At 40.2% G+C, this 27,699-nt stretch overlaps 1 protein-coding gene across 2 annotated transcripts in view; it reads left to right on the forward strand.

Annotated features, from left to right (window-relative positions):
- The window catches only part of LOC108234712 (E3 ubiquitin-protein ligase HECW1), a 77,248-nt gene that overhangs the window by 26,790 nt on the left and 22,759 nt on the right, over positions 1–27,699 (forward strand). Inside the window, exons 7-20 of one of the 2 annotated variants that reach the window (XM_017414101.3) lie at positions 1,392–1,561; positions 9,507–9,649; positions 9,877–9,977; positions 10,812–11,674; positions 12,065–12,641; positions 16,130–16,228; positions 19,326–19,479; positions 20,273–20,358; positions 20,736–20,842; positions 21,760–21,945; positions 22,210–22,344; positions 26,163–26,277; positions 26,364–26,460; positions 27,002–27,085. In XM_017414101.3, coding sequence (XP_017269590.1) covers positions 1,392–1,561; positions 9,507–9,649; positions 9,877–9,977; positions 10,812–11,674; positions 12,065–12,641; positions 16,130–16,228; positions 19,326–19,479; positions 20,273–20,358; positions 20,736–20,842; positions 21,760–21,945; positions 22,210–22,344; positions 26,163–26,277; positions 26,364–26,460; positions 27,002–27,085 — 2,917 coding nt within the window. The remainder of the gene's footprint in view (positions 1–1,391; positions 1,562–9,506; positions 9,650–9,876; positions 9,978–10,811; positions 11,675–12,064; positions 12,642–16,129; positions 16,229–19,325; positions 19,480–20,272; positions 20,359–20,735; positions 20,843–21,759; positions 21,946–22,209; positions 22,345–26,162; positions 26,278–26,363; positions 26,461–27,001; positions 27,086–27,699) is intronic. The other variant, XM_017414103.3, reaches the window with a different exon arrangement.

Raw genomic sequence — 27,699 nt, forward strand, 5'->3', positions numbered from 1 at the left:
AACAACAGTATTTTAAAGTCTATTCTTTGAGCTACAGGGAGCCAGTGTAGGGACTTTAAAACTGGTGTTATGTGCTCTATCTTCCTGGTTTTAGTGAGAACACGAGCAGCAGCGTTCTGGATCAGCTGCAGCTGTTTGATTGATTTATTAGAACAATAACATTTCCTTATATATAGCAGATCAAACTCCCTTATTGATAAGATAAGATAAGAAAAGATAAGTTAAGACAAAGAAATTCAGTATTTGCCAACTGCTTCCATTCACACAACATGATAAGAACCAACAAAGATGCAACAAAAGACAACCACGTTACAAGTATAAAAAACAAAATGCAAGGAGATACTGATGTGAATTTGAAAACAGTAGCTATTGCACCAAAGTTGTTATTAAGTAATTATTGCACAAAAAAATAGTCAAAATAGATACAAAAGTAAGCAGCAGTTAGGTACACTTTTAATCTGTGGTAACCATTTCTCTCCGGTATCTGCGATGAAAGACAACTGAAAACTAGAATAAAAAAGCAGTAGTTATTGCACCACATTCTCCCTCAGGTGCCCACACTATCTTCCTCTCTTCATTTCCCAACCCTTTTGACAGAGGAGTTATGCAGCATTTTGGGTAATATTATGAGTTTCCATGTGGATGAAGTCATTTCTAGAAACAGTGCCGTGAATACAAGGATGTTTTTAGAAACAATGACAAAAGATTTTTCTTAAGTTTCCTAAATTGTTATTCTTTTGTTGAAATCTTGAATTGTGTTCATTTACAGGGAAACACAGAAAACAACCTATCAGACCTAGCTGTGCCAAGCCTGTATGTGGCGCTGTAACCTAGCCACGATAATACACCATGAACAGGAAACGATGCATTTGTTGTGAAAACACACACTCTGGTGCTCCTTTTTTAAAAACTACAGCTTCCAGGCTCCTTCAACCTTGTTCTTTGTGAACACAAGTCTGAAACAAGAAAACACTTTTGTGCAATCACAAAATGCCATCCTCAGTTAAAAGTCTGAGTGTGACATTTCGTGATATCGCATGAGATTACACATAATGCTAATTTTAAGGTATAACCAAAACAACTTTTGCCCAATCCCTTGTCATCAAAGGTTGATCTTATTTTAAAACTTGAGCATGAAATCGACAGCATTCTTTCAAGGAATACTAGGCCTGTAATTTCAGTGTCCTAATGTGTTGTATATGTCCAAAACAAGCTGAATTTATTTGTGAATGTTGCCTGTTTAACTGGTGGTTATCTAAATCACATAAATGACAGCTTTATTATTTGTTTACATTTGTTCTGAATGTGTGACAGTCTTCATATCAGATGAAAAACATGTTCTCATTTCAGCATACCTTGTCCTTCCTCCCTTTCGTATCTCTGTCCGTCAGACCTTCAGGCAGTTGGTCTGAAGAAGGGGATGTTCTTCTATCCCGACCCGTACCTGAAACTCTCCATCCAGCCTGGGAAACACAGCATCTTCCCCTCGCTGCCGCACCACGGCCAGGAGAAACGCTCTGGAGTGGTGTGCAACACAGTCAACCCTCAGTGGAGCACAGAGGTACTCGCTCACACATTTCTCAAGATATTTTATCAGGATCTAATGTTGAAACATTAAGAGTTTCCGCTGTTTTAGTCGAACTTTGCAAGAAATGTTATGTACAGTCTTGTGTTATATGTTGTAATATTTTGCATGACTTTTTAGTGCTTGGAGTATACTGTATGTTGTGAACGACTCTCAGCTGCTGCAACACCAAATTTTAGCATAATATGGTGGTAAACTGGCTGAATTATAGCCAATTATTAATATTATTGCCGTTGTTTATTGTGTCATGTGTTATAAGCTTAAGTCTGTATGGTCTCTTGTACATCAGCGTGTAGATTTATTATTGTTGTGTTTTTGGTCGAATAATTATTTTGTCCTTTTGGAGAAATTTGGATCTGGGATAATCAGAAGTTTTTCTCCTTGACATTCAGCTTTTTGTCACATTTTGAATTTGCTCTCAGCATTCTGAGGCTGCAGTCACCCTGTTTAATGTTGTATTTGTGTGATTCACATTTTGGTTGTTTACAATCACATTCGCTCGTATCAGTACACTGTTTCGGAATCAGTTCAGATTTATTTTTCTTGCTGTCACAGGCGAAGGCAGAGCAACCGTATTTTTGCCTGTCTATTTGTCTTTACCGTTATAGTTGTAACTCTTTCTGTGTTTGTTAAGGTTGATTAGCTGTGGCAGCCATCTTGAATTTGGTGGACTCCAAAAGCTAATCAGTTGTAGATTTACATCCAATGACTGCTTTGTGGAAATCTCATTAAAATCTGTTCTCTGGTTCTTGAGATATTTTGCTAACAGACAAATAGGGTTGACTGCAATAGTTTATGCTGAAGTTATAACCCTGAAGACATTGGTGAACTAAACATGTGCATTTTGTTTATTTGATATTTTTGATTCTCAATATAGCTGTTAGTTTAAAGGCTAACTGCATAAAAAATGGACACATCTTGTTTCTTATCATCATTTTTAAAATACTCTGAGCCCCTATATTGCAAGGTGTACAGAATAGGAGATTTACACATTGCGTACACTCTTTAACCTCAAGTCCAATTTGGTCCCACTGACTCCCATTTTAACCTCATTTTTATATACTGTAATCCTAAATATTAGAATGCTTTTCCCATAAATAACTAATAAGTCTTTATCTTCAAGTCATCAAAAGTCAAATGGACTCTTTATATATATATATATATATATATATATATATTTTTTTTTTTTTAATTTACCAACAGAAAACCTCTCTCTTGTGTGTGGTATAAAATGTTTATGCGTCTGCAAGAATAGTTTGCAGCCTTGTCTGGCTTGTCATTTCTCTAGCTGCCAGCCATGAAGAAAAGCCTGAAACTAACAAAGGCTTTTGATGCAGTTTTGCAATTTTCTGAGAACAGAGAGCAGTTTGTCATTAGGGAGGATGTTCCCAGCAGGGAGGATTCATCTGACAGGGGGGCTCATCAGGAGAAGGAGGAAAGGGAAGAGTCAATGGAGAGTGACAATTCTCCATGGAGTTTAAAAACTGGGAAAACCCGTGGTCATTAGGAGACCTTGCTATTCGTTCCGTCTTCTATCTTGACCTCAGGGCTGACTTACTTTACACTTGCTAGAATCAGCATTCCTAATACTGCATATGACCTTTTTATCCCAGAGGACAGCCAGCAGCTAATTGTGCGCTTCACAAACCTGCAGGGGAGGAGGTCAGTAAATGGATATAAGGCCTTGAATGAGGAGGAGCTGCAGGCCTACCTGAGGCTGCTGATCTGGCAGGCATGTTCAGGTCACAGCACAAGTTAAGAGGCTATGGAACAATGAGACATCGATGTCCAGTTTTTGGTTTGTGGCACCTACTTCTGCTGTCAGTAGACACGTAGGTGGCTTGTATGCCTGCTTTACCACACAATAGACATGTCATGCTAATGCCTACGTCCTGTTCACCGCTCTGGACCCCAGCTAAAACTGTGCCAAATGCTTCAGATGGTGGCTCTTCTTGGAACAGGTTTACCCAGAGGTTTTACAAGCCTGGGGTCGTGTCCATGGTCGAGAGGAGGAACAGCCACCCCCAGGGCCCTCCAGAAAGTGGAGGCAGTGTCTTTTGCCCACAGTGCAGAAGGGTGTGAAACCAGTGCAAAGAATGTGGAGCACACAAGCATGTAAAATGTACCTCACCGTGATCTGTGTTTTATGCCATGAATTGTAAATACACTGACATGACAAAACACAGGACATCTTGTGACAAAAAGGCATAAAAACAAAAAATATATTTAAAATGTAATAAAAACTTTAAGTCTAAGGTTCTGGGATCAATGAAAAGATTTGATGTAGTGAAAAAAAAAAAAAAAAAAATATATATATATATATATATATATATATATATATATATATTACACTTTTACAAGAGTGACCTAAAGGTTAAAAAAGGTGTATGTTATATATACACCTTTTACCCTTTAGAGATTACTATATATATATATAAATACATACATGCACACACTGTTTTGGGGCCTGAGGGTACAAAGTTGTAGGGGAGAGATTATAAGAGTTAAATGCATTAATTATTAGTCAATGAATTGGTTTATTAATTAATAATTAGTGAGCACTTGTTAGGGCACAACTGCTAGGGGAAAGCATTTTTATCAGTCTCAACAAAACCGTAAAGGTTTTTTTTTTTGAAGAGAACCTTGACCACACTCACAAGACACAGTTGGCTGTGAAATAATTTTATGTTATACATTTATTTACATAACTGAAAATAAAACCATCTATTGCCGATCGTGTTTATTTAAATTGCGAATAAAATGCTTGATTAAGGGAAAAAATCTGGGTAATGAAAAATAAAACAATGTATTCTGAGGCACAAGATGGAGTTTAAATGAATTTAAGTGGAATTTTGGTGAGGGAGGAGGTTCAGGAGGGGAAATTATTAGTGCAGGACCAGACCGAACCTGATTCTAATATTTTGGGGCACCAGGACTCATCACCGCCATAGCAAATACTTGGCCACCTTACTGGGAGATGAATTCAGCTACCCTCAGTGATACTAAGCAGGAATAGGTCAACTGAAAACCAGAGGTTGGTACTCCTGAAGTTGAGCATCTCCCAGGAGAACCACGCTGTTGGCCTTGGATGAGTGACAGAAGCTGTAGGTTGGTGATAGAAGCCGTCTGATTCTGCGAGGTTGGGCAGTAAGCTGGGCTGGTACCCTCGGTGATCAGGTCAGTGGAGAGTTTGGTGCACAGAGCCAAAGGACAACATGGAGGTGGTTTGTTTCTTCAGACTGGTTCAGGCGTAGGAGCTAATTCTAGTTACTTGTTACTCAATGACTTAGCCTAATCTAATGTGCCAGTTTGACTGGACAGTACGAATTAGACTTGAGTACTTAGCTATACCTTAGTCGATTTTGCAGATTTTGAACTAAAATTTGTTGCGGTAGTAGCTTAAAGTCATCCTTAACACATACGTACCTTGAAGGCTACATATCTCAGAAGCTCTCGCCATATCACGAGATTGCCCAAAACATTATTTTTGAGGTTTGACCAAAACAGCAATAATGCCATTTCTCATCATGAAAATATCTTTTTCTAAAACTTTGATATGAGAGGCACCAGACGATATACATTTCTTCAAGGAATGTTAGGCATTTAAATGTACCTCCATAATAAACTAGACTTGTCTTGACAGGGTTAGAGTTCCCGATTAGATTTAAATATCACGTCCATATCATTTTGATTTTTGTGTTGGTTTAAAAAAAAAATCATTATCGCAACTTCTGGATATGTAGTTTTCTAAAAGCTTAATAAAAAATTGATTGAGGGATTTCTTGCTCCCTGGTGTAGATGAATGGAGATTATGTTTCTGTACATAAGGGCATGCAGGGTTGTGTGCATGCAGGGTAATGTGCATGTGCTACGTACATGGGTGCAAAGTGTTGACAAAAGCTCTCCAAAGCTCTCACCATGTGGTCACTATGTGAATAAAGAGTATATAATTAATTTTTGTTTATGGCATTTTACTGTTTGTGTTGTAATCATTTAGCCTGACAGATCATTTTCTGTCTAGTTTGAACTATTATAGCAACACATTAACACAGTTTACAATAACATTCTCTGTATATGGGGTACATAGCTTTGGAAAAAATTAAGAGACCACTGCTAAATCTTTCTGAAATTACCATCTCCACATCCATGATGGCAATTCCATTCCAATGTCTGGTGAATCCAAACACAAGCACATCTCATTCTACTTAATAAGGTACTGATTAGGTGATTAACCAAACCAAATGTTACTGAACGGGGAAAAGTATTAAGAAAAAACACTGCTAGTAGCAACTCAAAAGTAATTGGACTTTCGTATCATGGGTACAGCCCCGAACCCCATGTGTACAGACACTGGCTCCAAAAATACATGGCAGACATTTTGGCCTAAATATTAAACAATAGAAGTTCATGGACTTTCTTTGTCCATCTTTATTTAAGTCAGTATCCCCTTTTATACGTTAATGTGTCCTTGGATGAGACAGTGGTCCACAGGTTCCCTAAAAATCACTGTACAATGTTTGGCAGCTGTGTGTGAATGAGACACACACTTTGTTTTTTGTAAATTGTGTTGTTTCCTGCAGTATAATTTATATCTTCTGGGGGTTTTATTGGTGTTTGGAGTATACAGATAATAAAGGCTGATTAACATGCATGAATTAACTGTACATAAATGTTGGCACCTGGATATAAAAATGATCCAAAATCTGCCTGAAAAATCTGAATGGATGACTTTTGAAAAGTTTGGGGTTTTGAAATGAAAACCGTGCATGAACACTTGGACTAAGAAACTGGGTTCTTTGTGTTTTATCTGCATGTTTCACATCTGACTGCAGCCTGTGTTCAAAAACACAGTCACTTGCTTTCTATCATGTCCCTGAAGAGACTCCATACTCTGATTTAATGCAGTTTCCCTTCTGGCAGCATCCACTCAGCTTTTAGCCACTTTCTTATTCCAGTCTGCTTCTATGCTGAGTGATGCTCGGTTGCCTGCAGAAACAATATAATGTATCTGTAATGGGAGTCCACAGCCTGTCAGCTCAAGCTGCACGATGTCCACGCTGCAGTTCACGATGTGCAAACTGAGGAACTATTCTGACTCATTATAAAAGTTCAAGAAAATTAAAATGAGTGCAATTTATAAAGTAGCTCAATAAACAAAGATTAGTTTTTATTGTGTTCTGTGCTTTTGTTATTTTGAACATTGGGGTGGGTTTATGCTATTTTTGTTGATGGACTCTATTGTAGTTCCCAACCCAGAGAGAGCAATCTGCCCTTTTCTGACAGAGGACTATGGCCTCAGATTTAGAGGTACTGATTCTTATCCCAGCTGCTTCTCACTCGACTGAGAGCTGGAGAGCTGGAGATCACGGCACAATGGCGCTAACAGGACTGCATCATCTGAAAATAGCAGGGATTGAACTTTCTGTTGTGTTGAAACTGATTTCTTAAGGTTTTTACTTCAGGTACTGGCTGTGGATACTGTTAAAATACATTGTTAATGAATCGAAACTACTCATGATAAAAAACAGTTAGATAATAGGGTTTATATCAAGATAGTGTGTCAAGAGGTCTTTCAAGACTAAAACACCACAAGATTTCTCACTGGGTTGAAAATTTTCGCAAAGCCCCCCAAAAAAAACTTGTCTCATGATTTTGTCCGGTGAAATTAGCACAGATGATGTCTCCACCACTTTATAAGAACTGTGTGACAGCAGGTCACAAACCTGTCAGAGCAGCTTCTCCCGTCCTTCTAAAGCTGCTGAAGGTACATTTATTTAAAACAGAACCATCCTAATGTTGAGTTCATTTGGAAATTTGTTGTCTTCGGAGCTGAGAAAATAAAGTTTGAACCTCTTGCTAATTTGTTTGAGCTGAGAGGCAAAGAGCTGATGAAACTTTGAGGTGGAGGTGAATCGAATTGTTCAGTCAATGAGACTTCCCTCCCTCTTCTCTCCATGCAAACTGTTTGTTCACGTCTGTGTTCATCATTAGTGTTTCTCTGCGATGAAGATAATATTAAACAACCATGCAAAGGAGTCTGAGTTATGTCCTCAGAGTTTCCACAACTCAGACTCTCATACACCTTTCAGTAGAGATGCACCCGTTCTGGTTTTGTGGGCCGTTAACAATTTTCAATATTTGTACATCTCTTATACCAATTTCTCTTTAAGAACAACAATTAATGAAATAGAACATATCCATCTGTTAATTTTCACTGCTGCTCATTACAATAATAATAATAATAATTATAATAATAATGGCTGCAGAAAGATTATTATTTTTTACCTGTAAGGGTAATATGAGGTAAGATGGTAGTCATTATAATTAAAAAGCAATAACATAATGCTCTTACATTAATCATAAGAATAAATTCCAGTTAAATTTTGTCTGCTGGCTGTAAACATACAGCTGATATTTAGTGAATCACTTGGAGTTGGAAATGTCTTACATTTAAAAAAAAAGAATAATATTTTGCTGGATAATCTAAAAAAATGCTTGTCACCTTAAGAGTATTATAATTTTTTTTCCCTAACTTCTGGTAAAAGTGATTGACTGTTCACAATAAAAATGTTTAAGTTTTCTTAGGAAAACAAAAATCTCCAAAGGCGTCATGTGCAAAGAGTTGTGTGGATTTTCTACTGCAACTTGGAGTACACCTAAATGAAGAAAATGGCGTACGCACAAAAAAATCCAGTTGTATGAAACTGTTGGGTTGCATAAATCCAAGCACATTTCTTTTGTACATCAGATCAATGTGGAACTGAGCACATATGAGACCCCTAACCCCTGACAGGCCTGAATTTAAAAATACAAATATATGTAAATATGTTCTGCATGTGTATCTCCTTTCTGCGCGATCAAAAATCATGTCTACATGCTGGAAAATGAGGATTTTTACAGGATGTGAGTTGGAGACTCATACATCAGGCAGTAGAGCATGAAAATGTTGAGTGAGACTTTAAAAGGAGTGACAGTGTGTGTGCACTTGTCATCAGAGCAGCACACACAGTTACAAAAAAAAATGTTCATTTCTTGCCATTGCTGCCCATAAACATTACAAACAACTTACATGAAATACATGCACTTATCTTAAATGAATGCAGCAGTGCATCAGTGGCACTTCCATAAAACTGGATCATTTGCGGCATGCATTTTTGCCAAGGGCACATCTCTGAGGCTGACGCATTTCCAACTTTACGCAAAGTCCCACACACAAAAACACAGTTACACACTTTAACCAATAGGCTGCTGCTGTTTAGGTCTGGACAGAAAGATCTTAAACTTCTAACTCCTCAATCAAGAGCTTTATTTAGCTTTGCCTCTGATGCATAATGTGCAAATCACTTCAGTGATCAAATATGTTATTTAGTAAATATTCTCTGATGCACATTAATGAACAAAGCTAATAGGCTGTCAACTGTTTCATTGACGCCTGAACAAATCATCTAAAATGTGAAAAATGCACAGCCCAATTCTACATCATTAGCATCATATATAGTCGACACTGGGAGGAGTCTCACAGCAGTCGGTGACAGCTACATCAGGAGATGCAGGAGCAGAGTTGCTGGCATCATGAAGGACTCCACCCATCCTGCTCACAGACTGTTTGCCCCCCTGCCTTCATGCAGGAGACTGCGAAGCATCAAAGCTACATCAACCTGACGGAAGAACAGCTTCTTTCCAGAAGTGATTAGGCTCATGAACTCTCTCTCACAGTAAATCACTTGAATGCACCGGTGTAACCCGCCGCTGCTCTTAGGTTTATTTGAATGTGCATATGTATATGATCAGGTGTAGATCTGTCCACATGAAAACAGTATCAGCTCAAAAATGATTTTAGTGACCACCTAGACAGCCTCTTGTCCACTCTGCAGCCCAGTCCTAATAGTGCTGTCTGTTTTGTGTCGTCCTGTTCCTGCAGAGGTTTAACTTTGTGTCTCTGCCTACTGACGTCCTGGAGATCGAGGTGAAGGACAAGTTTGCTAAGAGTCGGCCAATCATCAAGCGTTTTCTGGGAAAGCTCTCCGTGCCTGTCCAGAGACTGCTGGAAAAACATGCTATCGGGTAAAAACACACAGCACACACTCATACAGAGGTTTGTTTAAGCTCAGACTGTATCTATTCCTACACTCCCTCATATATATATATATATATATATATATATATATATATATATATATATATATATATGTGTGTGTGTGTGTGTGTGTGTTGCTCTAGATTCTTTCCTGAAAAGATCCCCTGATGTTAGTCTGCGTTTTCAGCTTCCACTGTTTGTGTTTCGTCCACAGAGATCGAGTTGTGAGTTATTCTCTGGGCCGCAAGTTGCCGACAGATCATGTCTGTGGGCAGCTGCTGTTCTGTTTTGAGCTGACATCGTCTATCCACCCAGGTAGGTACGAAGCTGCCGTACCCAGCAGCACAAATGGTTCATGAACCCCCCACATTTGTGAGCAAGGCCCTTTTGGACCCTTTTAGTAGGAAGGGTAAATATCACACACCACTAACATTTGGCAGGTTTCTTATGATTCCCTGCTGCCAATGGCAAAAAGGTAATAATGTTTTAATGTGAGCAGGTACAAATGATTAACATTTGGAGTTCACCCAGTTTAAGATGGCTGCCACGGCTAATTGACCTTAACTAACACAAAAAAGGCTATAATTTGGTCAAATTTTTATGTCACTCTGTTAGTCACTAAATGTCATCTCCACCTAAATAGCATACAACCTGAAGCATTCAAACACTGCAATGTTCAGATTTGAGTTCAGTTTGAAAACTTTGGATATATTTACCTTTAGTTCCCAAACCATATGCTAAAACGTTAAGGATAAGCTCAATGAAGGATTCAGATGAAGTTCAGTTTGAAATCCAAATGTTCTCACTCATGCAGAAGAGCTCAAGAAGGACTGAGGATTGATATTTTCAGACTTCATTTTGTTTCTCTCGATCTAATGCACAGTGAGCACATATTATCAGTACCTGTATTCCCTCAAACATGTCTCACATTTTCTTGATTTGGATCTGGTCACACGGCTCCAGTCAGCCTGAGTGGAGTGATGTGTGGACAGAAAGAAGCTCATCTCCGCTGCAGAACAGGAGTGAAGCTGAGTGTGAATGAGCAACAGCAGAATGCACAGATCCTTTTCTTTAAATTTTCGAAACAGAAGTCTGATTACAGCAGCTTCTATAAATAAATCTCTTTCTTTTTTTTTGTTTTGTCTGCAGATGATGAGGAGGTCTCTCTGGTCATGGAGCTGGCCTGCGCAGAGCAGGGAAATGCAGCCGAAGTGAACCATGCTGCTGGTGTCCCTGATGATGATGCTCTGAGTGTGGGCCCTGACGTGACTGAGCTCCCCATGGATGCTCCTCCTGAGGCAGGCACTCCCACAAATCAGGACAACTCCCCCACTGAGAGGGAGGAAGAGGAGACAACTGCTCAGGTGGAGCAGGGGGCTGTAGAGGAGGAGAACACAGTGAGGGATGAACCCCCGCCCTCACAGCCTGAAGAACAGCAAGAGGGGGGCGTCTTACCTGAACCGCAGGAGAGAGGAGAAGAGGAGCGGAGAGAGGAGTCAGTTCCACAAACTGAGGAGGAGGTGGTGGTAGAAGAGGAGGCTGAGGACAAAACACAGCTGGAGTCTGAAGATCCTGCCGCAGCACCAATGAATGATGGAACTGCTGCTGTGGAGGAGAACCCTCCATCCCAGGAAGTCCTGCAGGAGGTGACAGAGGCAGGCGAAACAAGCTGTGCTCCTTGCTCCTGCCAGTCTCTCTTCACAAGCTACAGCTCCCATGCTCCCGCACGGCGTAAAACCCGCCCTTGCTCCCTCCCAGTGTCAGAGCTGGAGACTGTGATTGCGTCGGCTTGCGGCGAGCCAGAAACACCGAGATCCCACTACATCCGGATTCACCACCTCCTCCATAGCCTCCCCTCGGCCACAGCTCCCAGCCAGGAGAAGGAGCCAATGGGGGAGGGAGAAAGCATGAGCACTGCTGAGGACTCCGACGCTACATCACCGACACTCAAAACATCTAAAGACGAGGAGTGGGAGCAGGAGGAGGAGGATACGACCCATTCTCCATCTCAGGTAGCACCACTGATGGGAAGCTGTACTCCCACACTGAGTAGGAGTTAAATTAGTTACTCCCACTGTCTACAGTTTCAAAAAGTCATAGATAGTATTTCAGTTTTCAGACAGAACCAGCTCACACACAATGAGTTGTGCTTTAACACATTAACCTTTAGCTTAAGCTTTTTGTTTTATCTGTAGTGGTTTAATTAAACACAACTTTGTTTAGGATTTAATTAAACTGTGTGTATAATCCACAGCTCTTTGAGCTCACATTCAACTGTGTTTTAATTACCATCCATTGTACGTTTGGCCTGAGTAATGGAGTCCAACAGGGAGTACATGGAACGTACAGAAAACTGAGGCCTTTTGGCTGCTCAGCGTATACCTGTCTGTGTGTTCCTGCAGGTGCCAGAGTGTCCTGGGCCCTGCTGCCAGCGCTCTCTGCCCCGCAGCCTCTCCATTGAGCGCCTGTCTGAGCTCAACCAGCTCCTGGAAGGCGATGCAGGAAGAGGAGGTCTTGCAGCAGGGAGGAGGATCTCTCCCTCCTGTCTGGAGAGTGAAGAGGGAGATTCTAGTAACGGAGGAGGAAGGAGAGTTTGTGGCAGCACCCACAGGCCTCCGGGGGAGCACGAATGTGAGTTCTGCGACACTTCCTGCTACAGCACCTCCTGCTACAGCACGTCCTGTTATAGCACATCGTGCTACAGCAACTCGGGCTACGAGTGGAGGGGCCGCTTCTGCAGCCACACCCGCCTATCCTCAGTGGACAGCAACCGGCTCTCCGGCAGCACCGTGTTCTCCTCTCAGGATGAAGACGAGGACGAGGAGAGCGCCTTTGAATCAGTGCCGGATGTCGTCCCGCCCGAGGGTCCGGATATAGGCGGGGCAGGAGGAGAGAGAAGGACGGGCAGGTGGAAGGAGGCCAGGAAAGGAGAGCAGGGGGAGCCAGTTGTGCCTGGACCCAGTGACAAAAACAGCATCGGTGAGATTAAACACCATCTTCCTCTGTTTGGTTGTCTCACGTTCCCTGTGTCAAAGGTCACTCCTCATGTCTCAACTGAGAGCACAGAGATTTAACAAATGAGAAAGATGAAGCTCAGAAGACAACAGGTCAGAGAACAGAGGACTGTACATTTTCACCTGTATGAAATAAGGCTGACCTTTCTAGAAAATGTGTTAATTGGCATTTAAGTAACTTTGTTTCAAGTCCAATCTGTGTAGCAGCTGTTTCTGTGATCCAGTGTATTCAGGGACCACAGTCATGCAGCAAATTCTCAAATATAAGCTTTTTGTTTCTGTGAGGTCAAGATGTTCTCATTGTTAACAAGATCACTTCAGTAATTCTGAGAAAGGCCATACACCTCCATAGTTTACTGTTGGGGGCTTTTAATGTAAAAATCTAAACATTTTTAGTGTGAAAACTAAACTTTTTTACTTTAAACAGTAAAAACGTTTCATTTATGACAAAAATGGTAAGAATTAAAGAGGAAGATAGAGTCCTGACAATTTTTTTTGTTGTTTTGGCATAAAAAATTGTATCATGGAATTAGTCCTGTAAATCAGCTGTGTGTGTTTTACATGAATGATGGGCAGGTTGTACCTGTACCAAGTCATATCACTGCCTTATGCTCAGTGGCTCCCACTTTGTACAAATAGGTTTTGAAACAGGTACCATTTCACATCCATGCACTTGTGCAGGTATCATTATAGGATTTATAACCTATAATGATATAGGTTATATTTGTGTGCTTGTATAAACTACAGAGAAAGAACAACCTTTTATTTTAGGAGTTAATTGCTTGGTTTGAAGAGAACTGGATTTTTTTTCTTTTAATTTCTGTCTTTAAATCTGTAGTTATTAGAAAAAACAGCCTTGATGCCCAATAATACTATTTTAAAGCTGCAAGCAGCCATGAATAGCCTCTCACAATATGCGTTGCATTATTGGGCAGTAAGTGGCATGAAAACGATGACTTCAAGCTAAAATGGTTGACTCCTTGTTTAGTGTTGGACATTAGATCAAGAGACTCTTTTGCAGTCCTTAGTGACTTCTTGACACATGGATGGGTCGAGGATCAGACTAAGATTGAACGTTTGTACTTTGGTGCAGATCAGACGTTTTTCGTTAGTTACACCAATTTTGTTAAAACCTTTTTTTTCCATGGCAAAAAGCTCAAATTTTAATCCTCCACGTTTTAATAGTATATTGATAAAGTTTGAAGCCGATACTTCAGAACTTTCAGGAGAGGTTTGTTCGAATGTAAAGTCTGGAAATGGCCAAAACAAGAGTCAAAATACTGACTTTAATTCAAAACGGCTGACTTCCTGTTTGCTTCAAGATAATGATGCATTAGACTTTTTTTTAGACCCCAATAAGCCTAATAAGTGTACCAACTGTAAAACTTGAATATCAAACTAAAGGAATGGGAAAGGGTTGTACATGTACATATGTTGAGCTTTGGACAACAACTATTCCTATGCATTTTGGTGGAAATTGCATGAAATCTGTGAATGTTACAACAATCAAAGTTTGCCCACCCTCCAAGACCACACCCTCTGGCATTAGACAGTTTTTAAAACTGAGTAATGGTAATGTGTTATCTGTTATCAAACACAGTTTTAAGCTGACACAATAAATCAGGTCAGAGAACAAAGTCGATGAGTAAAACATGTCACGAACAACATGTACATTTTTGCTAGGATAAGATGTTATAAGCCTGAAATATTAAAAAAAAAAACTGGAACTTGTTAGCCTAGCCTGGACAAAGACTTTTGGTCCTTTCTCAATATATCCATGCTCTATGACTGATATCATGGTTGATAAGGTGCTAACTATTTGATAAAATATCACTTCAAAGTTGACTGGACTATCCCTTTAAGGACGTGATGTAGTGATGACATACGGTTTGTGCGACCACCCGGCCATGGGATTTAAAAGCCTAAAAAACAATAAAAAGATTTATTACAGAGAAGATCGAGGATCAACTAAACTTTGTATTTAGTTGAAGAATTTTGTTAACCACAAACAGGATTGCTAAACTGAGTTACAGCATCATAATTTGAAAATGATAGGAGGCAGACGCCCTTTGCACATTTAATGTGTAGTGCTCCACATCAATACTACTCCACACCTCTTTTGGTTCCACAATGTTCGCTTCATTTCTGAAAGCTCATGCCTATGACGAACATGGCCGGGTGGATTAGTGAATTATGTGACAGCTTTAAGATGGACTCTATAGACATTTTGTGGGACTATTTTGTGAAAGTGCCCAGTTTAAACAAAAGTAGGACATACACACATGCATCCTTGTTTTTCATATTCAGCATAATAATCAAATGGCTCTGAAACTTTCCATGCTATTGTGTGTCATCTTTGTAAGAAGAGAAATTGCTGGAGTTTGTGTTTGCTCTGTGGGGAAATAGTGAGCAGCAACACCAGCAGAGAAGACAAATCATGAGCTTGATTATGGAACTGTGACTCCCATATCATACTCTCCTTAATGCACTATTTTTCTTTTTCTGTCAGGTGATATGTTTGATGTAATGCTTCTTATCTGAGTTCATTTCCTGTCACTTCAAGTAGCTTGATAAAGCTTCCCAGATAGGAATCAGAACCTCTTTAAAAACAAAGTAAAAGTCCAGTTGTTTGTTTTTTGTTTTTTTTTTGTTTGTTTGTTTGTTTGTTCTTTGTTTTTCACATGAATGATGCAAACTCCAAGGCACACAAACACAAAAAACAAATGCAACAGAAAAACACTGCAAAAAAAATATGCTGCAATCACAGAAAATAGGCAGAAGCACAAACATACCACCAGCAAAACGAATGCAAAGAAAAAATGGTGCTCCTTTAGGGAGGAGTCTCACTCACAACAACAGTGTCCTGCATAAAAACTGGGATCAAAACGTACTTCGAAAGCAACTTTCTTCAACAATCCAGGCTCCCTTTGGCGATGATCTGCGTATCTTCTAGCATCATGAAGCATCAGGTGACAAGGCAAAAGTGATAACAAAGTGGATCAAATATATTAACATTGAAATCTTGGATCCAAAGAGAGAAAACCCCCAGATCTTAACACCATTGAAGGCTTCTGGTTCAGTAAAGAAGCAGCTTCAAACACTTAAAAGACCAGAATGGATTCCCATCAGTCGGGATTAGGGCTAGTAGTTGCTAATAAAAGCCTTTGAAATATTTTTGGCTAAGCCATAGAAACATCTGAACATGTTAAATCCACAGAACTCAACCTTTGTGTCATGACCAAAATTTTACATCCTATGTGCAAGTGGGAGCCCCACATTAAATGTCCTGGTTGAACAGAGCTCTCGGGTGTTCAGGGATGTTATTACAATCCTTAATAAACAAATAATTCATATTTTATCTGTTTTTATAGTCTCTTTCCTGTCGTGTAGCTGCTGTAGAGTATCCCAGCCTCCTGGTATTTGATCCCATACTGTCTCTCTGATGTTCTGTAGGCCCAGACTTCTCCCCTCCCGTTGGCAATGTTCCAGTTCTGCGACCCAGCCATGACCCAAATCATTTTCCTGCTGCCACTGACCAAGCTTTACCTCCAAGTAAGAACCCACAGTTCCCAGTCTTACTCTGGAGTCTCATCCAAACAGGTGGTTGTGGACCTGTGGCTGTGTGTGCATGCTGCCCCGTTTGTCTGCTTTTCACTCATATTTCATCTCCTCTTATTTGCTTCCATTGTCCACTCTTCCCTGCCGTCTGTCACAGTTAATTTATAAAAGAAACCCATCAGCACCTCTATTTCATATCGATTTAATTAACACCAAATGGAAATACATGAACGAAGTTTAAGCCACAGCTTCTTGAAGTCTTAACATCACTGCTAGTCTGGCTCATTGAAATCATAACAAATTTTTCACACCATAGGGCGCACTGGATTATAAGATGCACTGTCAATGAATGATCCATTTTCGAATTTTTGTCATGTATAAAGCACACCGGACTATAAGGCACATCGTTGTGCACGTCCCAATTTTTGTACCTTCGCACCACGGTCCATTCAAAATGGACGATTTCAGTGCTCTAGTGGAGCTGGTTCGCCTGTATCAGCATTTATATGATCCCTCTATGAGAGATCACAAAGATAATCAAATGGTTCAAAACTCACGGAAGAATACTGCACAGACGTAAGCGCCAAGTATAAACGCCAACACCGCTCGCTCAGGTCCACACGCCGTGCACGGAGCCCTGCGACTATAACTGAGCCTTAATGCTGCAAGTGGTGCGGCTTTGTAGTTTGCCAAAGATGTACTAAAACATTACAACTTTTTACATATATAAGGCGCTCCAGATTATAAGGCGCACTGTCATTTTTTGAGAAAATTTAAGACTTTTAAGTGTGCGTTATATTCTGGAAAAATACGGTACTTACAAACCAAACAAGTCCTAAATGCATCACTACTCTGTCTCCAACAGATTCAAATCTAAAGCCCAGTTTACACTGGATTTTTGTTCCTCCAGAACAAAAATGGTCTTTGCAGGGTTTTGCCAGGTCTTTAGGTGCATATTAAGAATACAGTGGGATCCCCATTGCATGTAGTGGAGCATTATAGGTCGTGGAGAGTTTCGTGCATCAACAAAACTTCTGTAGTGAGGCTGTGGTTTATCATCTTGGTGGCAGCATATCAGAGTTCTGGGTGGAGCGGGGTGGCAGTGATGGCAATGTATCTATGACGTGGGGTCCACTCCAAGTAAGTTGCCAGGCTCTTGGCAGCACGTCCCACCACTGCTTTTGCACCACACTGTCAACTTGCATCTGCAGCAACCAACCAAAGCTCTTCATGCTCTAACAAATACCACTCCACACTCAGCATTATTAACCTTTAAAGCAGGACTTGTTGTCATCATGGTCAGGCCTGCTGGATGAGGATCGTCTCTTCAGGATCCTTTCATGCTGTGTTTTCATGGTGTTTCCTCCTCCGCAGTGAATCTGAAACTGTTGCTGAAGGCCCAGGAACCACCCATATACTGTATATATTCTGCAGCTTGTGAGCAGGGCATGGAGCAACCTAGAGCAGATGTGACAGAAGCATCATGATAGTGTGGCGTAATCTTCTAGTTGTATCACTATGCGCTCTAAGAGAGTCTTTTCAGTGCGGGGCCTGGGGTGGTGCCATTTTGGATTGTTCATGATAACATGGGAACATGCTGCTGATGTGGCAATGCAGCAGAAGAACAAGTGTAGCAGCATCATGATACCTTCACATTGAAGGAGGTTTTCAAAATTTACTGCCACATTCTGATTGTGTACAGGTTTTTTGGTGGGAGAGTGGGGGGTCCTCATCCAGGGTGAATAGGATCTAAGTTTTGTTTCCTTTCTTTAATGCCATCCAAGACCACAGATGACCAGTCACAAATGGTGTCTAAACATACTGTAGACATCAGACCAGTGTGTACAAACAAAACGATTTTGAAAATGATAATACGACTCAGTTCCCATGGTGGCATCTTGCAGGGTAGGGTATATTTGCATGTCCTGTTAAATTACCAAAGTCTTCTGCAGTGTGCAGATGCCCCTGTTGCTGCTGAGCAGGTGTCAGCATGGCTGTTGAAGAAGAGACGTGAAAAAGGAAAACAAATAAATAGAAGTAAAGTGACTATTAACAAAAAAGTCTTATATTTTGTTTGTGTTATAGCTTGATTGTAATTTGATTCCTGTGATTTTAATCTTTTTTTTAACAGAATCGCTGCAGATTTTCTGTTCAAACAGTGGGAAAAAAAAAACTTTTTTTTTTTACTACATCGGTGAGCATGCAGTGAAATGTGCAGATAGTCAAAAGTCAATCAGTATTTTAGGTCTGATTTTATTTTGCTCAAATAATTAAACTTCCATCTAATTCGACAGCAGAATAAAACATTTTCATTAAAACCTTGACAGTAAAAGTCTGGAGCTCTTGTAAAAAGTATAGTCACCGGTTAAACTCTTCCATATTCTGTCTCTGTTTGGGCCAAAGTTCCTCTAATCATCCACAGCAGGACCCAGGTATTTATACCGCTGAACTACGGACACTGGGGTGTCAGTCTCACGGACAGAAACTGGAAGTTGGTTCAACAAGAGAGGAGCCTGAGAACTGAAAGCTGTGCCTCCCATTCTACTTTTACAAACTTTAGGAACCACAAGTAAACCTTCAAATGAAAGCAAAGTGCTCTGTTAGGAAAATATGAAGCAATAGGGCTCATCTGCATATTTCAGATGCTAGTTTCATTGTTACTCTGACATTCATTGGTAAAAGATAAATAACACAGTTGACAGATCAAAACACTGAGGGGATCTAGTGGAAGAAAAGTAGTAGCTGGAATAGAGTCCTGTAAAAACCCAAACCCTCTGTGGCTGACGTCTTGACTCCTGAGGTGCTAACTATTGATAACTATTTGACAGAACTTCAAAAATGACCTCACTGTTCTTTTAATCATTGACTTTGAAGTAAAAACTACTTTATATAAGCATACAGATGTGGATTCTGAAGCTCAGAGGGAATAATAAATGCATGTATGTCAGTAGTCGGAAAGTATACTGATGATTTTGTTTTATATTTTTTTGTGTAATTTCTCTTCAGAGTTATGGAGGTTTAGGAGCAGGACATTTTGATGAACACATGACTGAGTTTGACCGAGGACTGTACTGTATTTTCTGATTCTCAGACTGGGAAGCCCGTGTTGACAGCCACGGCAGAGTTTTCTACGTGGACCACATCAACAGGACCACCACCTGGCAGAGGCCGAGCAACAGTGGAAAGTGTAACCACGGGATCTCCCGCTCAGGTTCCACTCAGCAGATGGAGCAGCTCAACCGAAGGTCAGCCCCAGAAGGAATCTGTAACACAGATAAAATCTGTTTATCTCTCATAAGAACAAAACAGATTTTTTTATCATTAATTAAAAAGTTTAGTATTTTTGAGTTACATTTTCATTGAGTGACATTCAGATTTTAATGAAGATCTCAAAAAGTAATCATTGAATGTACCTCTATACCTGATTAACCTTTAGATTCATCTCCATTCAAAATGGCTGCCACAGTCAATTGAGCTTAAGAAACAGAAAAATAGGTATAACACACCCAGTTATACAGATATTGAGACAAGATGTGTTAGTAGCTGAGAGTCATCCCCATCGTAGTCTATGAGCGCTAACACGTGTCACGAGATCTCACAATATTGCTTGAGATTGCACAGAAAGTCATTTACAAGGATTGACCAAAACATCTACAGATTAGATGATCTTATTTTAAAATCTAACATGAAAGACCATGTGCCATATGCTTTCCTTCAAGGAATGCTAGGCCTTTTACCTTGTTTTTGTGTTTTGGACTTTTGAGCAGTCGTTTCACACTGAGCTAATCAGAGGTCCGAGTAGCTCATGCAGTGGATTTATACTGACATCTGGTGTCTGAGAGGAGAACTCCAGCCTTCAGCTCTGGCTGTGAAGCTCAGAGTTTGGATTGAAGTTTACTCCACTGCAGCGAAAAGCTAATTAAATATATTCAGTACACTGACGTCGCCACAGGAGTTTTTTTTTTAAGATTATCTCAACACAGTGAGTTTTGATTTCACCCTTAACAGCCTGGCATGATGCTGTGGTTTATCCTGCAGGTACCAGAACATCCAGAGGACCATGGCTACAGAGGAGGATGCTGGGAGTCAGAGATCAGACAGTGACTCTGAGCCTGCTCAGACAGGTACAGCACCGACTCTCCTCATAACACCTGCACTTAGATGCAGCGTGTCATGGGTCTGAATTAAACTTTTTCTAAGGTGTTGTTTCAGCCATGAGCAGTTCTGTTGTCTGATGCTGTGAAATGGGTCAAAATCTTCAGCTGTAAAATATGTATCAGATACGTTGACAATACTCCAGCGCAGAGGAAATAGTCATGCTCAAAATAAACTGAACTTAACTAGAAAAATGTAAAGAGTCAGTTCTGACTATATGGGTTTATTTGATATTGTTCAGAAACATGTTGGCCAGTATCCACCATACTCTGGTGATCAATACTATCCAGGTCTGATTGCACTAAAACCAGCCTGTTGATTCACCGTACACCGTCCCTTTCTATAGGTCCCGCCTCTCCTGTCAACAACCAGAAAGTCACCAATCTCCTCCAGTCGCCTGCCGTCAAGTTCATCACACACCCTGAGTTCTTTACTGTGTTGCACAGCAACTATGTGAGTGCTGCTCAAAACATCACACGAATACAGCTCATGTGGGAATGAAAGACTCCAGCTCAGTCACTTAATCACTCACTACATCATCAAACATTTGTGAAGGAATGAGTCCATCTCAGGAGCTCAGTGGCGAAAGCTTAGTAGACGTCCCTTACAAAAAAATCCCATGAAAATCACATGTGACTTTCACATGTGATCACATGTGATCACATGGGAATCACATGCGAATCACATGTGATTCCCACATTTCCACATGTGTAAAATGGGAATCACATGTGGAAATATGTGATTTTTTTGTGGATTATGTGAACCACATGTGGAAAATGGGAATCACATGTGGAAATATGTGATTTTTTTGTGGATTATGTGAACCACATGTGGAAAATGGGAATCACATGTGAATTTCGTGGGATTTTTTTGTAAGGGGTTGGCTCTTGTCTTGACTCTTTCTCTCTCATGGACCCAGGATCTTGTCTCATCTTGTCAAATGAGTGACTTGTTACACTCCTGATGAGCAGTGAATGTTAGAATTAGCCTTGATTAGCCTCCTGTGTCTGCAATGCATCATGGTCTATTTTCACTAATGTATTGTGCAACTTCTATACACTACGTTTCCTGTAGCATTTAACCAGCTTTCTATAGGACATTATATAGTAGATGAAAAATAAGAGTAAAAAATTCAACTACTGCTACAAAATTGCTGACACCACAGTGTATGATGAACAATTCGAACATCTTGCTGCTTAACATGTTTCTAACTGCTAATGAATAATTACACAACATGAGCCAGTGAGTTGCTGTCACGCGCTGCTAATCAGAAGAAATCAATAAAGTCACATAATTTACAGGATAAAAATATCACAATTATTCTCTCGTCTTTATAAATTGACGATTCTGGTCGAACTGTCTCTCTGCAGGCAGCCTACCGTATGTTCACCAGCAGCAGCTGTGTGAAGCACATGATACTGAAGGTACGCCGCGACGCCAGAAACTTTGAGCGCTACCAACATAACAGGGACCTGGTGGTCTTCCTCAACAAGTTTGCCGACACACAGCTGGAGTTGCCCAGAGGCTGGGAAATCAAAACTGACCCTCAGGGAAAGGTAGGACAAATCATACACATAGACAGAATGTCCTAAACCAGATGGGCAGCACTGCACCATGATCAGAAACGCAGACTAGTATGAGAAAAAAAACCTGTGTTGATATTGTAGTTTGCTATCATTAGATCATAACTTTTAAAGTGGATAACTGTAACATTAAGACCTCTTACAAAGCCTCCAGCAAAGTCTGTCTGTTGTAGCTTATGTTAAATCTGAATTCTGTAACATGTTTCATTTCGGCCCTCTTGTTATCTTTTTCCTCAGTCTTTTTTTGTGGACCACAACAGTCGAGCCACAACCTTCATTGACCCTCGAATCCCTCTGCAGAACGGCCAGCTGCCGGGCCACCTCGCCCACAAACAGCACCTGCAGAGACTACGCAGCTACAGCGCCGGGGAGGTACTCCAGTCACCCTTGCCGCCAACGCTTACATTCGACTGTACAGAACTGTTGACAGTGCTGTTAGCCAGGAGACACGGTTTGTTTTGATATATAATTATTGCTCAAGGAAAGCAAAGCAAATAAGTTTACAACGCATAAAACCTTTGAAACATTACAAACTTTTCAAATGCTTCAATTTTTAACTTCTTTTTGTCTAATAGTTACCAAATCAAAAGATGTGGAGGCTAAAAAGTCTGATTGCCCTCATCCACTTTGCTTCTTGGTTTTAAATTTTTAACCATTCATTACTAAAACCTGAACAAATGAGCCTTTGGGGGCTCACATATTACAAGTAGAAATGAGAATAAAATAACATAAGAAAATAAATGTAAAATTGGATGACCAGATTAGATCCTACCTTGCAGGTTTTTCATACTTAGTCCATTTTGACCAGACTTTGTCGAACTTCTCTCTTTGTACTCTGAGGAAAAAAAAGGATATTCTTTCTTATGTAAATATGTACATGTACAATTTCAATTTACCCTTCAATGGCAGGTGGTTTTGAGTTAAACCATTTTCTCACAACAGCTGTTTTTACTTGCTGCCAAGAGTATAACAAGTAGTTTCTTATCATATCTATTCCAGTTTTCCAATTTAATTTCAACCAAGTACATAATGTTAGAGTCAGCTGGATCTTTTAATACAAAATACAAGCACATTCTCTACATGTTTATGAATCTATTCCCAATAAGGTCTTTTAACTTTACAGTTCCAGAAGACGCCCATGGTTGGCTTCGTTAGTCCCACGAATTCTCCAACAAGCATCATCATTACTCTGTCTTTTCTGGATTGGTGGAACAACAAATGTCCCCATGTTTTTCCAACAGAATTCGTGCCATGAGTTAGACTCAGTCCACTGTATCTCTCCCAACTTTCTTCTAAAATAAGTTGATCTATTTTAGTTTCCCATTTTGTCCTTGTGTGATTTGTACTGTCTTATTTAGATAATTTGATCCTGTTATATAGCTTTGAGGCTATTTTATTACCAGCTCCAGACTCAGTTAATGTTAGGAATACCTGCAGAGATCCTGAATTACTTTGAATCATGATTCCTCATAAGTTTTGATTGATGTGGTGTCTAAATTGCAGGTATCTGTAAAAATCCAATATTATTCACCCCAGAATCTTTTTGTCCAGCCTCAAAGCTCTTAAATGCACCCTTGTGGAGAAATGAATAACAGGAAGTTAAACCTTTTGAGACCTATTTCTTAAATCTGTCATCTGTTTTGTTTGAGTCATGGGGGCACCATCTCAAGACTTTTGATGAGTCATCTAAGTTTTTATTGTTTCTTCAGGATTGCATAATTACATATAACATGGGATAATTTGAGACCTTATCTTGCATTTTGTTGTCTGTTTGTAGAGCTGCTAATTGGGTTCCTTGAAGGTTTCACATGTGGCAGCTACTATTCAATCCCATCAGCATCAGTTCATCTGGAGAACTTGTACAGCACACGGCTTGAAAACACTTCCTGTGTTTACCTGACGGTCTATGTGTGTTTAGTGTGAAAAATGTACTTTCCTTGCAGAGACTGTAGTTAAACAAATGTACACAATACAATTATGTCATCATTTCTAATTATCTAAATACTAAGAACTTTTTATGAATTTCAATCTAATTATCACCCACTCCGTGGCGTAGAAACCGCTCTAATCAATGTCACAAAAGATTTGGTCTTCTCGCCGTGCTCATCCTTTCTGACTGACACCATCTGTCATAAGATTCATTTCAACCATCTAGCGTCAATTGGTATCACTGCACATCATACCTTTCAACTGTTTTATGTATCTGACAGTTTGCAGTCACAAACCTTTCCCAGTTACCTGTGGTGTTCCCCAGGTCTCCATCCTTATGGGCCTTTTTTTATCTAATTTATCTGCTTTCCCTATGTTTCTTTTTTTTCTTCAGGAAACACAATATTTAATTTCACTGCTATGCTGACAGCACCCACATGTACCTGTCTGCTGAACTTATTTCTACTCTTTTTCCAAATCTGAGTTTTCAAGAGAGATTAGGAGCTGGTTTGCCCAATTTGTCCTCAAACTCAACAGTAATAAAACAAGAGTCCTTCTTGTTGGGTACAAGTCCACCCTCTCTAGATATCTCCATTTCTCAGTCACCACTGATCCATCTCTCCCCTCATGTTAAGAGTCGGTGTGTCATCCTTGTCAGCACACTGAGTTTTTTAAAAACATACAGTTATGGGAAAGGAAAGACTGCACTCTTTCTGTTTTAGGGTTTCTTGTATCAGGACTTAAATAAAATTGTCTAATCTTTATAATCTGTCATGAAGAGTTCAAAAACACACAACTGATTCCTCCGTGTTAGTATTTATGTGGATCAGATCTTCACCCTTGCACGGTTGCTAAGAGAACCATGCAGGTTTGACTCTTCAGTCAACATTTGTTTTATAGATCCAGAGAAGACTTATGACCTTGTTCCTCGAAGCATTCTGAGGGGGGGTCCTGCAGAAGTATGGGGTGCCAGGACTGCTTCTAATGGTCTAATCTGGTCCCTGTATAACCAGAGCTGTGTCTGCATTCAAAAAGAGGAGGAGAGTGTTTGGCAACCTAAGTCTCTGCTTTTTGCAGATGATGTGGTTCTGTTGGCATCTTCAAGCTATGACCTTCAACGTGCACCGAGGAGGTTCATAGCCAACTGTGAAGTGGCTCCTCTTAGTCTGAAGCCATGGTTCTCAACCGGGTAGAGCCACTGGACTCAGCTGAGATGGTTCGGGCATTTGATTAGTATTCCTCCTAGATGTCTCCCTCTGTACGTTTTTCAGGTGTATCCTCCTCGGGGGACACCCTGGTGCAGGTCCAGAACTTGATGTAGGGATTGTGTATCCTCTCTGGGTCTTCTCTGCACAAACACCTCAAAGCAGCATGGTGGTAAAATTTTGCTGACTCGGTGGAGGTTTTTAAAAAGCAGCTAAAAACATTTTTTATTTTCCCAGGCTTCTATCTCTTGATTTTGTTCTGTTTCTTCTGGTGGTTTTTGTGTCTGGTATGGTTTTTAAGGTTGATTTTTGTTTTTACTGTTTCTATTATTGTACAGCGCTTTGTGATTTTGTCTGTGAAAAGCGCTTTTTAAATAAACTTTACTTACTTACTTACTTACTTACTTACTAGAAGGCTGTTGCTTTGGCTTGTTTTTCAGTCAAAGGACCTGGGCACCTTACAGCCACTGAGTCGACCATGAACACCACGGTAGACCGAGAATTCTATAGTCAAATGTGAGACTGTCTGTCTGACAGCTGAAGCTTGGACCAAATGCAGCAGCTAATCCACAATAAAATGTCTGAAAAAGAAAAAAAAATCAAGGTGTTGCAATGATTTAGTCAAAGCCAAGACCTCAGCCTGATTGAAATGCTGTGGTGGGACTTTAAGAGAATTTTGCAGAAACCAATGTCTGGAAACCTGAATGAACTAAAGCAATGTTGGAAAGAAGAGTGGGCCCAAAGAGTGGGAGACTGTGAAAGTCCTGCAGAAAATCACTCCTGAGAGTTCTTGCTGCTTTTCTCAGGATCATCTACCGACCGAACCATAGTGGGATTCAGAGCTTTCAGCTGTGCTCCTCCAAATCTCTGGGCCTTTCTCTTACAGTTAATACATATCATAGAGCCTTTCCCACATTTAAAACTTCCCTCAAACTTTTTTTTTTAATTTTAAACAGGAAGGAGTATATGAGAGGATATGAAGTCAGCAGGAAGTCTTCGTTACTTCAACAGCTTTTCAATCTGTCAGCTGACATCATGTCTTTTGTTTATCCTCAGGCCTCTGAAGTGTCCCGGAGTCGGGGAGCTTCTCTGATGGCCCGGCCTGGAAACAGCCTGGTAGCAGCCATACGGAGCCAGCATCACACTGACCCACAGCAGCTGAACACTCTATGTAGGCACTGACATGACATTTGACTACTGATCACATCCACAGCATGATTTAACACATTCTGAAAACACTCTGTTTGTGTCTTTAAGCCTACAATGATAAGATCGTAGGGTTTCTACGGCAGCCCAACATATTTGATATGTTGCAGGAGCGACAACCCAGCCTAAGCAGAAACCACACACTGAGGTAGGTTAGCCATCTCGAACTGGGTTGATTTCAAAATGTTAATGAGTTGTTCATGTACATCCAATGATTACTTTCTGAGAGTTTTACTCAAATCTGACCACTGGTTCAGAAGATACTCTGAACCAGACACACACTCATAGATACTGGCAAAACATTATTAACCTTTCATCTTCGGCATCAAGCACTAAAAAACACCTGAACTAAACTATTTCTATGTGTAGATTGATTTGAAAAATTGTGTTTTTTTTATCTTATTTAGGTAACTTTAGCCACTGTTTAATGGTTCAGTTGGTCGAGATTAAGAAAACAATCTTTCAGTTCTGACTAAAAGACTTTTTACACTGATTTAAAACACGGTGAGTGTGGAAGAAGTTATGGACAGAAGCGCAAACCCTTCACTGTGTTTTGTATTGTCAGTACAACATGGAGAACACATAACTGAATTAGGATCCTAACTCTAAGCTCAAATACAGAATGGCTATTAGTACATAATCTAGCTATTAACACCTAAATTTGCCTTTTTTATTTCTTCACTGATCAGAGAGAAGATCCACTACATCCGGACTGAAGGGAATCAGGGGGTGGAGAAGCTGTCCTGTGATGCAGACCTGGTCATCCTCTTGAGGTGCACTGGCTTCATGACTACAAAGGGCACATTTTAGATGCTGTGGAAATTTAGCCTCTGGTTGCTAATCAGAGTCAGTGAGGTTTAAATTCCAGACTCTAAAACTGAGCTGATGCACAAAACCAGGAACAATTAGCTAATCTTTAAAGAGACCAAAGTGGTTTTCCAGGAGCAGCTCAAAATAAAGCTGAGCCTCTATCAAACAGACCCGTTGGTGATCAAAAAACCAGGTTATCTTTGATTCAGACTGTTGATTGGGTCAGTTTTGCCGTGCACACGAAAATAAGCTGGGTTTTTTTTTAAAACTTGATCATGCAAAATGCATCAGCATGACTTGTTGGTCGCTTGGTGCGAACACTCAGAATTCAGTGAGACTTGAACTGAAAATTTGCCTGTTTTCTTGCAATATTGAATCACCAACTAATTTCCAAAGGTTGCAGCCCAGGGAGATACTATCTTAAGTGTAAATATCCCTTCTGTGAACTTCCACCTTATACAGTGCCTTGCAAAAGAATTCACCCCCTTGGATGTTTTCTGCTTTTATTGCTGTCATAAATCAGTCATGATCACCATACATTGGCTTTCTTCACTATATATATATATATATATATATA

Source organism: Kryptolebias marmoratus, linkage group LG21 (genome assembly GCF_001649575.2).
Source record: "Kryptolebias marmoratus isolate JLee-2015 linkage group LG21, ASM164957v2, whole genome shotgun sequence".
NCBI lineage: Eukaryota > Metazoa > Chordata > Actinopteri > Cyprinodontiformes > Rivulidae > Kryptolebias > Kryptolebias marmoratus.